The sequence below is a fragment of the Pseudophryne corroboree genome, chromosome 10, assembly GCF_028390025.1.
Source record: "Pseudophryne corroboree isolate aPseCor3 chromosome 10, aPseCor3.hap2, whole genome shotgun sequence".
NCBI lineage: Eukaryota > Metazoa > Chordata > Amphibia > Anura > Myobatrachidae > Pseudophryne > Pseudophryne corroboree.
Genome location: NC_086453.1, coordinates 202,615,226 through 202,631,350, shown reverse-complemented (window position 1 = coordinate 202,631,350; position 16,125 = coordinate 202,615,226). Strand labels below are relative to the sequence as shown.

Below are 16,125 nucleotides of genomic sequence, written 5' to 3'. Positions count from 1 at the left end.
GTGAATGGCTTCCAAAACCGTCTCCCTTTCGGAGGGGGACGTTGGTAAAGCAGACTTCAGGAAACGGCGAGGCGGATCTGTCTCTAGTTCCAACCTGTACCCCTGAGATATTATCTGCAGGATCCAGGGATCTACCTGCGAGTGAGCCCACTGCGCGCTGAAATGCTTGAGACGACCGCCCACCGCCCCCGAGTCCGCTTGAGAAGCCCCAGCGTCATGCTGAGGCTTTTGTAGAAGCGGGGGAGGGCTTCTGTTCCTGGGAAGGAGCTGCCTGTTGGTGTCTCTTCCCCCTTCCTCTGCCTCGTGGCAGATATGAATATCCCTTTGCTCTCTTGTTTTTAAAGGAACGAAAGGGCTGCGGTTGAAAAGTCGGTGTCTTTTTCTGTTGGGGAGTAGCTTGAGGTAAAAAGGTGGATTTCCCGGCTGTAGCCGTGGCCACCAAATCTGATAGACCGACTCCAAATAACTCCTCCCCTTTATACGGAAAAACTTCCATATGCCGTTTTGAGTCCGCATCGCCTGACCACTGTCGCGTCCATAAACTTCTTCTGGCCGAAATGGACATAGCACTTACCCGTGATGCCAGTGTGCAGATATCCCTCTGTGCATCACGCATATAAAGAAATGCATCCTTTATTTGCTCTAAAGACAGTAAAACATTGTCCCTATCCAGGGTATCAATATTTTCAATCAGGGACTCTGACCAACCTACTCCAGCACTGCACATCCAGGCTGACGCTATAGCTGGTCGTAGTATAACACCTGTATGTGTGTATATACTTTTTTGGATATTTTGTTGGATCTTTAAGTGCGGCCGTCTCAGGAGAGGGTAACGCCACTTGTTTAGATAAGCGTGTGAGCGCCTTATCCACCCTAGGAGGTGTTTCCCAGCGCGCCCTAACCTCTGACGGGAAAGGGTATAAAGCTAATAACTTCTTTGAAATTAGCATCTTTTTATCGGGGGCAACCCACGCTTCATCACATACATCATTTAGTTCTTCTGATTCAGGAAAAACTATAGGTAGTTTTTTCACACCCCACATAATACCCTGTTTAGTGGTACCAGTAGTATCAGCTAAATGTAACGCCTCCTTCATTGCCAAAGTCATATAACGTGTGGCCCTACTGGAAAATACGGTTGATTCGTCACCGTCGCCACTGGAATCAGTGCCTGTGTCTGGGTCTGTGTCGACCGACTGAGGCAAAGGGCGTTTTACAGCCCCTGACGGTGTTTGAGGCGCCTGGACAGGCACTAACTGATTGTCCGGCCGTCTCATGTCGACAAACGACTGCTTTAGCGTGTTGACACTATCCCGTAATTCCATAAATAAAGGCATCCATTCTGGTGTCGACCCCCTAGGAGGTGACATCCCCATATTTGGCAATTGCTCCGCCTCCACACCAATATCGTCCTCATACATGTCGACACACACGTACCGACACACAGCAGACACACAGGGAATGCTCTTAACGAAGACAGGACCCCACTAGCCCTTTGGGGAGACAGAGGGAGAGTTTGCCAGCACACACCAAAAGCGCTATATATGACAGGGATAGCCTTATAATAAGTGCTCCCTGTATAGCTGCTTTTATAATATAATTTTTGCCACTATTTTGCCCCCCCTCTCTTGTTTTACCCTGTTTCTGTAGTGCAGTGCAGGGGAGAGACCTGGGAGCCGTCCTGACCAGCGGAGCTGTGTAAGGAAAATGGCGCTGTGTGCTGAGGAGATAGGCCCCGCCCCTTTTCCGGCGGGCTCGTCTCCCGCTCTTTAGTGTATTCTGGCAGGGGTTAAATATCTCCATATAGCCCCGGAGGCTATATGTGAGGTATTTTTTAGCCAAATAGGTTTTCATTTGCCTCCCAGGGCGCTCCCCTCCCAGCGCCCTGCACCCTCAGTGACTGCCGTGTGAAGTGTGCTGAGAGGAAAATGGCGCACAGCTGCAGTGCTGTGCGCTACCTTTAGAAGACTGAGGAGTCTTCTGCCGCCGATTCTGGACCTCTTCATGTTTCAGCATCTGCAAGGGGGCCGGCGGCGAGGCTCCGGTGACCATCCAGGCTGTACCTGTGATCGTCCCTCTGGAGCTGATGTCCAGTAGCCAAGAAGCCAATCCATCCTGCACGCAGGTGAGTTCACTTCTTCTCCCCTAAGTCCCTCGTTGCAGTGATCCTGTTGCCAGCAGGACTCACTGTAAAATAAAAAACCTAAGCTAAACTTTCTCTAAGCAGCTCTTTAGGAGAGCCACCTAGATTGCACCCTTCTCGGCCGGGCACAAAAATCTAACTGGCTTGGAGGAGGGTCATAGGGGGAGGAGCCAGTGCACACCACCTGATCGGAAAGCTTTACTTTTGTGCCCTGTCTCCTGCGGAGCCGCTATTCCCCATGGTCCTTTCAGGAACCCCAGCATCCACTAGGACGATAGAGAAATTACAGTTACAGCATACTTGTCACATAATGTACACCCACCAAATTTACAGATGTGATGGAGATACAGTACGACTCTATGGTGGACATCTCTTAGTGAGGGAGTGCAGCTGCACTGACCTCCACTCCTGTAGATGCAGTGTATGGACTCCACAAAGGGGAGCAGGGCAGTTTGTAATGTGTAGAGGACGGGAAATAGAGGCAGAGGGCTGAGATGTGGGACTACTTACTGTAGTGTGGATGACATAAGGTGGTGGGGAGCACAAAGCACTTAAAACCCGCTAGAATAAATGTTATTATGATACTCTTCTCTCTTGTAATAACAGTTATATAAAGTGCTCGGACAGTGTGGAAAGCGCTTAATCAATATAGGGATCGATATGCTGTTGGAAAAGCAGTGCATTCCTTCCTGTCCTTTCTCCCTCTTCTATTACCCACCCCCAACCATCCTTCTTTTTCATTTCTGACTAGTAATTCATTTTTAGGGTCAGCAGACTGGTATAAAAAGGACACAATTGTTTTGATTTGTTATTGGAACTGTGGGTTTAATTACTGTTTAAAAACATTGGATATATTATTTTGCACCTATATCTTATTTTTTCCCATATACACATATTACATAATAAACCAAATATTTTGTAACCGAGACAGACAGGGCGGAATTCAAATGTTTGTTCGCTGGCAGCTACTAGATGGCGCTCAAATAGAGCTTTTCAATTTTAGCTCTGTTCAGGAGTGATGGCTGCATTTCAGCTCGCACCATGGGTGGCAAGCTAAAGTGCGTGAAAAGTGACCTGTTTGGGTGCTCAAGCTGCAAGTTTTACAATCGCGTCTGGCCCAACCTGTCCTTTATAGGAGCAATCAGTGCGGAAAAAACCCCAATTAAATTGCGCTCCACTATCTCCCGTCACTATAAATGGGAGTTCAAGGGCGCAAAACAATTGAATACTGCCCAGAGAATGAGTAGACACAGACCACTGCCGCATTATGAGTTGTCACCTTTCTTTATTAGAACCATGTCAATTATTGTTATTTACTGGTAAAAGTATATTGAGAGGGGGCACTGTATGGAATGAAAACAGGAGGTGGAAGCATTGGAGTGATTTACAGGCCTTCACAACATTGCAGAACATCTCAAAATAACATGAGCATCAACTACAGACAATCTTGGAAGCTTCTGCAGGCCTCAATTGGACAAACATATTGGCAAAGTAGGAAGCTACTAGAGAAGCCCTGTGATACTTACCGAGGACATCCTGCTGTTGGTTTCTTCAGGCGTAGCTGCTCACACCTTGCCTCGTAAATCTGGTTTATTGTACTGTTTCCCAATTCACACATCAACTAGTGGGGAATAAGAGAAAACCACGCAAAATGTTTAAGCTCCTGGATCGCCTTATCCACTATAGATCTCAAGAACGGGATTACTAGGAGTCTCACCTTAAGCAACTCTGGTTCCCAGGAATCTAGTGTGAGGGAACGCACTTTAGAACAGTGAACACCAAGACTCCTATAAACATAAGGGGGATATGTCACAGTTAAAGCGTTATTTAAAAATATAGGCTATTTTATTTTTAAGATAATTAGTACAGGCAGCCAAGTTGTGGCCTGAACCATTTTTCTTGACAATGAAGTCATAAAGATAACTAACATGTAATACGTGGCACACGGTGGATGAAGAGATTTGTGGGCTGAATCAATATTCAAATCCTGACTTAAAATCAGTGACATCCCTGAAAGCAGTCTATGGCTAGTGTATTTACAGACTGTGTTACCATGAATATTAATTCAGACCACACAATGGCTACATGCCCTTTAGTAGAAGCTGGCTAGCAACAATATGACTACCGTCTTTTTGATCCTATTTATTGTCCACTTACAGTGTGTGGTAGTATGAAAAACTGCAGTATTTATTATTGGGATAAATGCTTCTACCCATTTAAGAAGCCCTCTGTCCATCGACTGCTATTGCTGGGCACTGCTAGCGATTGTCTTTTCCAGCTGCCTCCTGTGATTTCCTCCCTATGCAAAGCATAGAGAAGCCTAACAAGGACAGTGGCTACGAACAGGAAAAAATATATTTCATTAATAAAATAAAACTTTTTTCCTCTTCTAAATAAATGTATTTTTTTTATAGTTATAATGTAACTTATTATTTTTCTTTCTATGAATCTTCAAAGCCAGGTCACGTATGTGCAGAGGCAGTGGCGGATTTAGGGGGGGGGGGCACTCTGGCCCGTGCCCCCCCTGTCATTTGTGACCCCCCCCCCCCCCCGGTGCCGCCGCCGCATTGGGAGATGACGGGCGCCCGCTGAGATTGTGTTACCAGCGGGCGCCCGTCTCCCTGCACAGCGGCAGCCGGAGGCAGGAGCTCAGTACTGAGCTCCGGCTTCCGGCGCTGTCACTGTGCGCTATGGGAGAGACGTCAGTCATGACGTCTCTCTCATAGTGCTGAGTGACTGAGGAGCGGACGCCAGAAGGAGGAGGACTGCAGCGGCGCGGGAACGGGGCTCGGTAAGTATGTATTTTTCTTCCTTAATGCATCTACTGGGGGCTAACTATGGGGGACATTACTACTGGGGGGCATCAACAAGGGGCATTACTACTGGGGGGTCAAACTACTGGGGGCATTATAACTGGGGCATCTACTGGGGGCATCACTACTGAGGGGTCATCTATTGGGGGCAGCTACTGGGGGCCATATTTACTGGGGGCCATCTACTGGGGGCATTACTACAGGGGGGTCATCTATTGGGGCAAACTCGTAGGGGGGCATTATTACTGGGGGGTCATCTATTGGGGGCAGCTACTGGGGCATTATTACTGGGGGGCATCTACTGGGGGCATTACTACTGGGGGGGTCATCAATTGGGGGCAGCTACTGGGGCATTATTACTGGGGGGCATCTACTGGGGGCATTACTACTGGCGGGTCGTCTATTGGGGGCAAACTCCTAAGGGGCATTACTACTGGAGGACATTATTACTAGGGGGCATCTACTGGGGGCAAACTGCTGGGGGACATTATTACTGGGGGGGCATCTACTGGGGGCAAACTACTGGGGGACTATTACTGGGGGCCAACTACAAAGGTGCTAACTACTGGCGGCTTAACTACAGGGGCATTACTACTTGGGGGCTAAACTAAAGGGGGGGGGTAAACTACTGGGGTCATGACTGCAGGGGAATTACCACTGGGGGCATAATGACTGGGGGCATTACTACTGGGGGCAATACGGGCATTGCATAAGGGGCACCACTACTATGGGGTCTATATAAGGGGCACTACCAGTACAGTGGACATTGTATAAGAAGCGCCAGCTCACATGCACCGAAGCCGCACGCAAATGTACTTGCCCCTTCCATGGTGCCCCCCCTATCATTTTCTTCTGGATCCGCCCCTGTGCAGAGGGGTAGCAGGAGTGGCTGGTGACGTGGTATGCCTCCTGTTACGGTGAGCCACCACTGATGGGGAGCCACCATTGATGCAGAACCACTATTTATGCGGAGCCACTATTGATGGGGAGCCACCACTGATGGGGAGCCACCACTGATGCAGAGCCACTACTGATGCAGAGCCACTATTAATGCAGAGCCAATATTAATGCAGAGCCAATATTAATGCAGTCAGCTACTATTGATGGGGAGCCACTATTGATGCAGTCAGCCACCACTGATGGGGAGCCACTATTGATGCAGTCAGCCATTATTGATGCAGTCAGCCACTATTGATGCAGTCAGCCACTATCGATGGGGAGCCACTATTGATGCAGTCAGCCACTATTGATGCAGTCAGCCACCACTGATGGGGAGCCACTATTGATGGGGAGATGAGAATTGCTCGGCTGCCTGGCAAACTTTTATTAGTTAATTGTGAAGATAGAAGATTTTCTAACACTGTGATAAATGGTAAAATAAGATCATTATTATTGCCACATATTAACAGACACTCAAGTCTTGCTGCAAAACCAAAACAAAAATGAATGATTGCTTCACATACAATAACATCTTGATCAGTCAGCACCTGTGCAGTGTAAAAAAGCTGTAGGTACCTTTGTCTCCAGTTACATGATTACAATACACGCAGTTAATGGGATGTACAGTATTGTTTGTTTAAAGGGGTATGAAAGTAGGCAAGTGTGAGTTAGGGCAGTAATATCAAAAGCTAATATTAGTAAATAATCTCCAATACTCGTTTCTCTTTCCAACAGTAACATAGTGTAGCCATAATGTTTCAGTCTTAAAGAATGCTTAAAATGAGTATGTACTGAAGGATCAACTACAGATGTGTCCGCATATACTGTTGAGGGAGTTAAACCAAACATCCCTTTTTGGTGCGCCAGGCCCAGAACGACTCAGCTTGCGCCATGCGACTTTTTATCTAAAATGTGCACCTTAATCACATTACAACGCAACAAGACCGCTTCATGAGATTGTTCTGATTAATTTTATATGTGATCTGTGTGCGTCAGTCTGAATCTGTGTACTAAGTGCTGCTATACAGCGGCCACAGCTTTTTTTATGCCAAGTTTTGTTGTGCTTTGTATAAGGATGTAGACTCAGTCGCCCACAGATGTATAGTACAAGTGACTCATATCAAAAGAATCAGTGCAGGCTCGTGAAGGGGTTTGCATTACAATTTAATGTAAAAGACGCTCTGCTAGGCAAACTCGTGCAAAGCATCTCGTGCCACACGGTGTATTGAGGCGAGTTGTATGAGGAAGCATCTGTACTTCAAATTTGATCTTTTCAGATGAAAATGTGCTGCTTCATTTGGTCAGATTACGGACTGCATTGGCTTACATTTGATTGACAAATCACACAATGACTTTAGCAATTTGCTTACTTTTTCTGTGTTTATTGGATTGGATTTTAAATGTGTTTGACCGGTTTTATATTTATTAGAGGTTAAACATATGTATTTTTCTTTTTTACTTAATATATTACCATACATTGCAAAACAGTATCTATAGATATTACTACAGTGTAGGAAATGGTCTAAACATTGGTCTGGAAGGTTTGTATCCAGCCAAGACTATAGATAATCTTTCGGCTATACAGTTAGAAAGCAGTGCTGTCTGTACCTGTGTATTCCTGAGCACTCAATGCAAAGTGTGATGCCTAAGTTGATACTGGCCCATCGGGGGTCTGTCTGCCCACAATCGCAACACTGGTCATTCCCAGCAATGCTCTGCACCCGCTGTAAAATGCTTTCTCCCTTCACGTTCCGTTCCCGTGAGTCGCTGGCGGAGTCAATGCTACTCGTTGACGGAGATGCTGTCCTGTCGAGCCTCTGGACACAAAAAATACATGATTATTTCTTCTGCTGCAAATCTAGCATTAGAAGCTATGAGGCCGTTACAATGCAGACACGGTATGGTGTGCTGTATGGATGATTTATGTGCAGCATAGACAGAAATGAGTAGTGTCAATCTGGAAACATGCAGGGGTGTAGCCGTTTCTTTGCTTCTTATACGCGATGCATACGGGTTTGGCAAGGTCAGAGGTTGGAGAGTGCAAATTTTAGAAGTGTTCCTATTTTAGCTGAATTCCGCTGGTTATTGCATCTTTACTTTAGTGCTTTAATATATATGCATAAAACATTGCAAAGGGCTCAAAATACAGTATAAAGTTATGAAATCTGAAATGAATGATGCCCGAATGTTAGACACATATGATGTTCCAGAAATTAATACTTTAAGTGAAAACAAGTGAAAGTTATTATTAATAAATAGGCATTCCAAATTAGTTAATAGAAATACAGTACAAATCTAAAATATATACTTATTTGAATTTAGTGTCATGTATAGAAGTGGATCTAGAAGTATATGTAAACTGTGACACTGCCATAACGTAGCGTGAGATATTGCTGCCGATATTCTACTCACACTGATTTACAGTTTTCTGGACTCGGGGGTTCTTGTATTGCTGCAATAATAGGATTTTAATTAACTACCGGTAAATCCTTTTCTCGTAGTCCGTAGAGGATACTGGGGTCCATTTAGTACCATGGGGTATAGACGGGTCCACTAGGTGCCATGGGCACTTTAAGAATTTGATAGTGTGGGCTGGCTCCTCCCTCTATGCCCCTCCTACCAGACTCAAGTCTAGGAAACTGTGCCCGAGGAGACGGACATACTTTGAGAGAAATTAAATAAAATAGAGTGCGCTGTCAACGGCAGCCTGTACAGGGAAGGTCAGTTCCCACAATGATAGATACAAGCAAGAAGAAAAGAAGTACTGGCGCCGGCTGTGATTCAAAACACAATAAATAAAAATATAAAACATATCTTTTATTAGACATTCATCTAAGAAAATAATCTATCCCTCAAGGGTAAAACAACACTGATGGAATGTATTAAATGAATTCTGTAGAATACCACAAGGATAAACCCTTTTGAACAAAATGTCCACAGTTCCTGGCTAGGACACTAATCCACATTTGCCCACAAGTTTAGTTGGTATAAGAGCATTTTACCAGACTTGCTTCTGGATATAAGTCCCCTAGGAGTCCCATGCAGATAGGGTCCAGATGGCAGATGGGGATACGTCCGGGTCTGTGAAAAAGAGAAAGCTCAGGAAGCTGGCACCCATTAGACCAGCGAAACACGTTGGGATTTTCTCTGTAGGACCACAAATACCAGCACCCATATCCATCTCCTGGCTTTATTTGGACTTACTGGCATCCACTGTATCAAATTCCGGCACAAGTTTTTCACAGACCCGGACGTATCCCCATCTGCCATCTGGACCCTATCTGCATGGGACTCCTAGGGGACTTATATCCGGAAGCAAGTCTGGTAAAATGCTCTTATACCATCTAAACTTGTGGGCAAATGTGGATTAGTGTCCTAGCCAGGAACTGTGGACATTTTGTTCAAAAGGGTTTATCCTTGTGGTATTCTACAGAATTCATTTAATACATTCCATCAGTGTTGTTTTACCCTTGAGGGATAGATTATTTTCTTAGATGAATGTCTAATAAAAGATATGTTTTATATTTTTATTTATTGTGTTTTGAATCACAGCCGGCGCCAGTACTTCTTTTCTTCATACTTTGAGAGAAGGATAGATAAGGATAGGGGTGAGATTTCGAACCAGCACACACAAGAGGAAAGCCAAGCTAACCAAACTTGAAACAGAAACAGCAAAGGCTGAAGCAACATTACTTAACCAAGTAACGGTGCAGGAAGAACGAAGCACTGGCGAGCGCCCAGTATCTTCTACGGACTACGAGAAAAGGATTTACTGGTAGGTAATTAAAATCCTATTTTCTCTTACGTCCTAGAGGATACTGGGGTCCATTTAGTACCATGGGGATGTACCAAAGCTCCCAAACCGGGTGGGAGAGTGCTGAGGTTCCTGCAGAACTGACTGACCAAACTGAAGGTCCTCAGAGGCCAAAGTATCGAACTTGTAGAACTTCGCAAACGTGTTCGAACCTGACCAAGTAGCTGCTCGGCAGAGCTGTAAAGCTGAGACACCCCGGGTAGCCGCCCATGAAGAACCCACGACCTAGTAGAGTGGGCCTGTACAGATTTTGGACATGGCAAACTTGCCATGGAATAAGCCTGTTGGATAGTAAGTCTGATCCAGCGTGCAATTGTCTGCTTTGAAGCAGGACACCCAATCTTATTGGGATCATAAAGAACAAACAGCGAGTCCGTCTTTCTGTGACGAGCTGTGCTTTTCACATACACCTTCAAAGCCCTCACAACATCTAAAGACTTTGAAGTAGCAGAGGTGTCGGTGAACACCGGAACCACAATAGGTTGGTTGATGTGAAATGCGAACACCACTTTAGGAAGAAATTTCTGACGAGTTCTGAGTTCAGCTCTGTCCTCACGGAAAATTAAATAGGGACTTTTGTGAGACAAAGCCCCCAGCTCCGACACACGTCTTGCTGAAGTCAAGGCCAACAGTGTGACGGTCTTCCACGTAAGATATTTTACGTCCACCTCCTGTAACGGTTTAAACCAGTCCAATTGGAGGAACTGCAGCACCACATTGAGATCCCAAGGTGCCGTGGGAGGCACAAAGGGAGGTTGGATGTGCAGAACACCTTTCAAGAATGTCTGGGCCTCAGGGAGAGAAGCCAATTGTTTCTGAAAGAAAATGGACAAAGCCGAAATCTGGACTTTTATGGAGCCCAGACGCAGGCCCACATCCACGCCTGTCTGCAGAAAAAGCAGGAACCGTCCCAGATGAAAATCCACCGCAGAATAATTTCTGCTCTCACACCAAGAGACATATTTCTTCCAAATACGATGGTAATGTTTAGACGTTACCCCGTTCCTGGCTTGGATCATAGTCGGGATAACTTTGTTAGGGATCCCTCTCCTGGCTTAATCAGCCGTTCAACTTCCATGCCGTCAAACGTAGCTGTGGCAAGTCCTGATAGACGAACGGGCCCTGTTGCAGAAGATCCTCGCGAAGAGGTAGAGGCCACGGATCTTCGAGGAGCATCTCCAGAAGGTCCGCGTACCAGGCCCTTCTTGGCCAGTCCGGAGCAATGAGTATTGCTTGAACCTTTTCCCTTTTTATTTGTTTTAGAATTCTGAAAGACCCATGGACTCGTCAGGGCATCTATCACCACCGCTGGTCTCTCGACCTGGAACAAAACCGCCTGAGCTTCTCGTTGAAATGAGAGGCCATCATGTCGATCTGTGGCTATCCCCATTGACTTGTCAAGCACTTGAACACTTCCGGGTGAAGGCCCCACTCCCCCGGGTGCAGGTCGTGTCTGCAAGGAAGTCTGCTTCCCTGTTGTCTACTCCCGGAATGAAGACCGGTGACAACGCCACAGCGTTTCTTTCTGCCCAAAGGAGAATTCTTGACACCTCTGACATTGCTGCTCTGCTTTTTGTTCTACCCTGTCGGTTTATGTACGTTACTGCCGTCACATTGCCCAACTGGACATGAATTGCCCGATCTTGAAGAAGATGTGAGGCCTGCAGAAGGGCGTTGTATATGGCCCTGAGATCCAGAATGTTAATCGGAAGGATGACTTCCTGACTTGACCATCTTCCCTGAAACTGCACCCCCTGAGTGACTGCTCCCCAGCTCCTGAGGCTTGCGTCTGTGGTTAACAGAATCCAGTTCTGACTTCCGAACCTCCGTCCTGCGACGAGGTGAGAAGTCTGTAGCCACCACAGGAGGGAGATCCTGGCCTTTGGAGACAGACGGATCCTCTGGTGCATGTGAAGATGCGATCCGGACCATTTGTCCAACAGATCAAGCTGGAAGGGTCCTGCGTGAAACCTTCCGTATTGAAGTTCCTCGTAAGAGGCCACCATTTTCCCCAGAAGGCAAATGCAGAGACACCCGGGTTGGCTTCAGGACATCCCGAACCATCGACTGGATCACCAATGCCTTTTCCAACGGAAGAAACACATTTTGTGACTCTGTCCAGTATCATTCCCAAGAATGGGAGCCTCCGTGTTGGCTCTAGGTGAGATTTCGGAAAGTTCAGAATCCATCCGTGATCCTGGAGGAGTTTGGTTGAGAGAGCAATGCTGTACAGTAACCTCTCCCTGGACGGCGCTATTGTCAGGAGATCGTCCAGGTATAGAATTATGTTCACTCCCTGCTTGCGGAGTAGAAACATCTCTGCCATCACCTTGGTAAACACCCTCGGTGCCGTGGAGAGACCAAGGCCTGGAACTGGTAGTGACAGTCCTGCAGTGCAAACCGTAGATAAGCCTGATGAGGCGGCCATCCTTAATATCCAGAGACACTAAAAATTCCCTCTCCTCCAGACCTGAGACTCAATCTTGAATTTGAACACTCGGAAGTACGGGTTCAAAGACTTGAGGTTCAGAATCGGTCTTACCGAACCGTCCGGCTTCGGTACTACGAACAAGCTGGAATAGTACCCCTTGTTTAGTAGATTTGGTGGAACTGGAACAATGACCTGAGTCTGTACCAGTTTTTGGATGGCATGCTGTAAAGCTTCTTGTGAAACTGGCAAGCCTGATTTGAAGAATCTGTGAGGTAAGAGCTCTTGGAATTCCAGTCTGTAGCCCTGGGAAATAAGATCCATGACCCAGGGATCCTGTCACGAATTTGACCAGATCTGACTGAAGAATTGTAGACGGGTTCCCACCTGACAGTCAGATTGCAGGATATGGGCCAGAGATCGCTTTTGCGGACAAATTGGAGGGGATTGAGACGCTTTTTTGGGGACTGAGTCTCTGTTCATAATCTCATCCACAGTCGGTTTTAAGTATTGCGTCCCTTTCTCATTGCGGGACAATTTTATAGAAAGAGTGGAAATCATTCCTTTGAGAGAATTAACCCACTCCGGTTCAGCCCCGCTAGCTTGTGATCCCTGAGTACCCATTAGTGAGCCCCCTGTTGAAGAGGAACACTCCGCTGTATAAGAAACACACTCTTTGCCTGACATAATGCAAATGTGACAGCACACACACACACAGGAAAGGTTAAGCACAATTAACCCACAAAGAGCCCTTCAGGGAGACACAGAGTTGTTTGGCGCCAGCCGCCACGGCACCCTTATCGCTAATGCCAAGCTTAGCCGGGTCGCAGACTAAGTACCCTGATAGGGGACTTAGTACACGAATAGTTGCTCCCCCCGCTATTAATAATAAATACTACTATTACTACTATAAGTACTACTAATACTCGCTCCCCTGGTACCGCTGAGGTAATCTGGAGTCACACCGGAGGAGATGCGCGTCCCTGTCCTGTCAGCGTCTGTGTCCACTGCAGAGAGAAAATGGCACTGGTGAGCTGCTGGATCCTCTCATAGTGAAGCCCCGCCCATTCAAAGGCGCACGCGCTTCCTGCTTTTTTTATACTGGCTGAGGAATCTGGTGCTTAAAATGGAGAGAAACCGTTTTAAGGCTGCGTTGCCAGTCTGGGTACTGTGTACAATGTACTGAGACGCAGTTGTGTACTGTGTCTGGAGACGCATTCCGCCCCGTTTAGAAGCCGTGCGTCTCCATACCCGTGTGCCGCCATAATGGCTGGCGCCCCGCTAACCGGGACGCCGGCTCAGTACTCACCACTCTCCATTCTTCTGGCTCTGTTAGGGGTATCGGCGTGCTGCGGGAATGTACGCTCGCCGTGGTGGGGCTTGTGAATAGTTCCCTCAGGAGCTCAGATCCCTGTCAGCGGGGAACGGGACCATTAACCCTCCACCTCCCCTTAGTCCCACAAAGCAGGCAGGCTGGTGCCAACCAGCCCTGCCTGAAAATAACATAGAAAATAAATGCAGAAAACTATTCAGGAGCTTCCTTCAGCGTAACCGGCTCTTCCGGGCACATTTTCTAAACCGAGTCTGGTAGGATGGGCATAGAGGAAGAGCCAGCCCACACTATCAAATTCTTAAAGTGCCCATGGCTCCTAGTGGACCCGTCTATGCCTCATGGTACTAAATGGACCCCAGTATCCTCTAGGACATAAGATAAATAAACTTTAGACCAATTACTGCTTCATTTTAGCAGCTAATAAAATGCCTATGAGTAATCAGCCTTACAGGGAAGTCCAGTGTGTCATGTAAAACTGTTCACCAAAGGGTATTCGTGCAAGTATTTTCAGTAACTTGCTGGACCTTTAGCATATACTGTACATGTGTAATACCACCTGCATCTCTTTTACATGAAGGAATTTACAGCCTAGATTTCGTGGTCATTATTAGAGCCAGCAGAAGGAATGGAATTGTCCCCACCTCTATGTAGTAGTTATCTGGCGTTTCCCGATAGGCTGACGCGATACTGGCTTGCACAGCTTGGATCCAGGCTTGCCGGAGCTTCTCAGAATCTGCTTGTAGTATGCAGCTCCTGAGGAACATACACAGGAACATTAAAGCAACATTGAGCCATGACCCAATTGGGATGTAGTTGGCATCCCGACGTATGGGATGTTGGCAGTCAGAAGACCGGCGCTGGAATCCCTACACCTGTTAGATTTCTAACAGTTGACATCTCGAACATAACTATGGGGGTAATTCCAAGTTGATCTCAGCAGGAAATTTTTTAGCAGTTGGGCAAAACCATGTGCACTGCAGGGGGGGCAGATATAACATTTGCAGAGAGTTCGATTTGGGTGGGTTATTTTGTTTCTGTGCAGGGTAAATACTGGCTGCTTTATTTTTACACTGCAATTTAGATTGCAGATTGAACTCACCACACCCAAATCGATCTCTCTCTGCACATGTTATATCTGCCCCTCCTGCAGTGCACATGGTTTTGCCCAACTGCTAAAAAATGTCCTGCTGCGATCAACTTGGAATTACCCCCTATGTCGGGAAGGGTTATGGTTTGGATGCGGGAAGGGAGGAATAGGGTTAGGGTTAGGAGAGTGGTCGCATCCTTAACCACCAGGTGTCGGAATAGCGCAGGGATGCAGTCTTGTGACTGCCGGCATCATAAGCACCGAGATCCCGTACCCAACCCACTCAATTATGGATGCAAAATACTGTAGCTTAAAAGGGAATTCCTGACTCCAATCATTTTTCCACCAAAGACCTCACAACTAGTAGGCTCACTGTCCCTGAGGCTCCCTAAATCATGATGCATAGGAATTGTGAAAGTAAGTAGGGCTGAGTAGGAAGCAGCAGCAGAAGCAGTTTTACTATATGCAGATAGGAGGTAGGCCGTCAGATGTAAGTATGCTGCAAATATTGCCCTTACTGTACTATAGATTGCAGCTGCCACCAATTGCTGGTTAAAAGAATCATACTGCCCATACAGGAACAGGTCTGGGTGTCTGGCCATGCTCTGAGCTACAGAACTTCACGGTTGCCATCCTCTTCATCTTTTATTTATAAAGCAGCAAAATATTCCAAAAGTCTGCATTCCCTACCAAAGCCACACACAAACAGAGGCTAAGCAGCAAGCAGGATCCACAGCAGCTGGCGACTTGCAGGATCCCTTTACCAGATCTAGAGAAGGCTGCAAACTATGCACATGTAACTATCAAAGGCTTCCCAGGTAAAACAGAAGCCTGAATTTAAGGTTTCATTGACTGGTTTACTTATTTAAACTGTTTCTTGGTTTTACAGCAACGTTTACATAGAACAGACAATAAAAGAATACAAATTGCTAAAAGGAGAGAGAGAAGTGGTAGTGTCATATGTGGCAGTACATAATTGTCACGTGAGATAAGCAGCAAGAACAACATAAGGAAAACCCATAGAAACAGAAAATGACTGATGTAAGACAAAAGACTATAGTTGGACTGCAAGAGCAAGACAAAGCTGCAAATTAATTTGCAGTGAAGTCTGTCAACCCTATGACACGGTAGTGCATAATATTACTGAAGTAAAGGGAGGGGGAGATTGCCGATTATACAGAAGAGGGCAGGAAGAGAAGTATGGAGGGAGGGAGGGAGAGGAGGGAGGGAGGGAGAGGAGGGAGGGAGGGGAGATTAGCCGGCGCATGTCACCAAGGATGAAATTTACAAATCAAAATATTAGCAATTTACATCATTGTGAGTGGCGGTTCGGCCTGAAAGTGATTAGTCCACGGAGTCCAGATTTTGATAAAATTGGATAAGGTATCACATAGGGTTCAGCATCCAGACAGTCGGGATGCTGGCGGTAATGTGACCGATGCCGAAATCCTGACAGCCCTCAGGAGACTGGCACCGAAACACAGACAGTCAACATCCCGTGGGTGAGTATCGGGGTGGGGGTTAAGGCCCGAGAGGAGGGGGGTAGCCGTAGTCGACACCCCCAGAGG

At 46.6% G+C, this 16,125-nt stretch overlaps 1 protein-coding gene across 1 annotated transcript in view; it reads right to left on the bottom strand.

Moving 5' to 3' along the window:
• The window catches only part of ACAP3 (ArfGAP with coiled-coil, ankyrin repeat and PH domains 3), a 400,069-nt gene that overhangs the window by 23,843 nt on the left and 360,101 nt on the right, over nt 1-16,125 (bottom strand). The window contains exons 14-17 of the mRNA XM_063943035.1: nt 14,112-14,223; nt 7,504-7,712; nt 3,861-3,930; nt 3,670-3,764 (exon numbers count right to left, since the gene is read on the bottom strand). Coding sequence (XP_063799105.1) covers nt 3,670-3,764; nt 3,861-3,930; nt 7,504-7,712; nt 14,112-14,223 — 486 coding nt within the window. The remainder of the gene's footprint in view (nt 1-3,669; nt 3,765-3,860; nt 3,931-7,503; nt 7,713-14,111; nt 14,224-16,125) is intronic.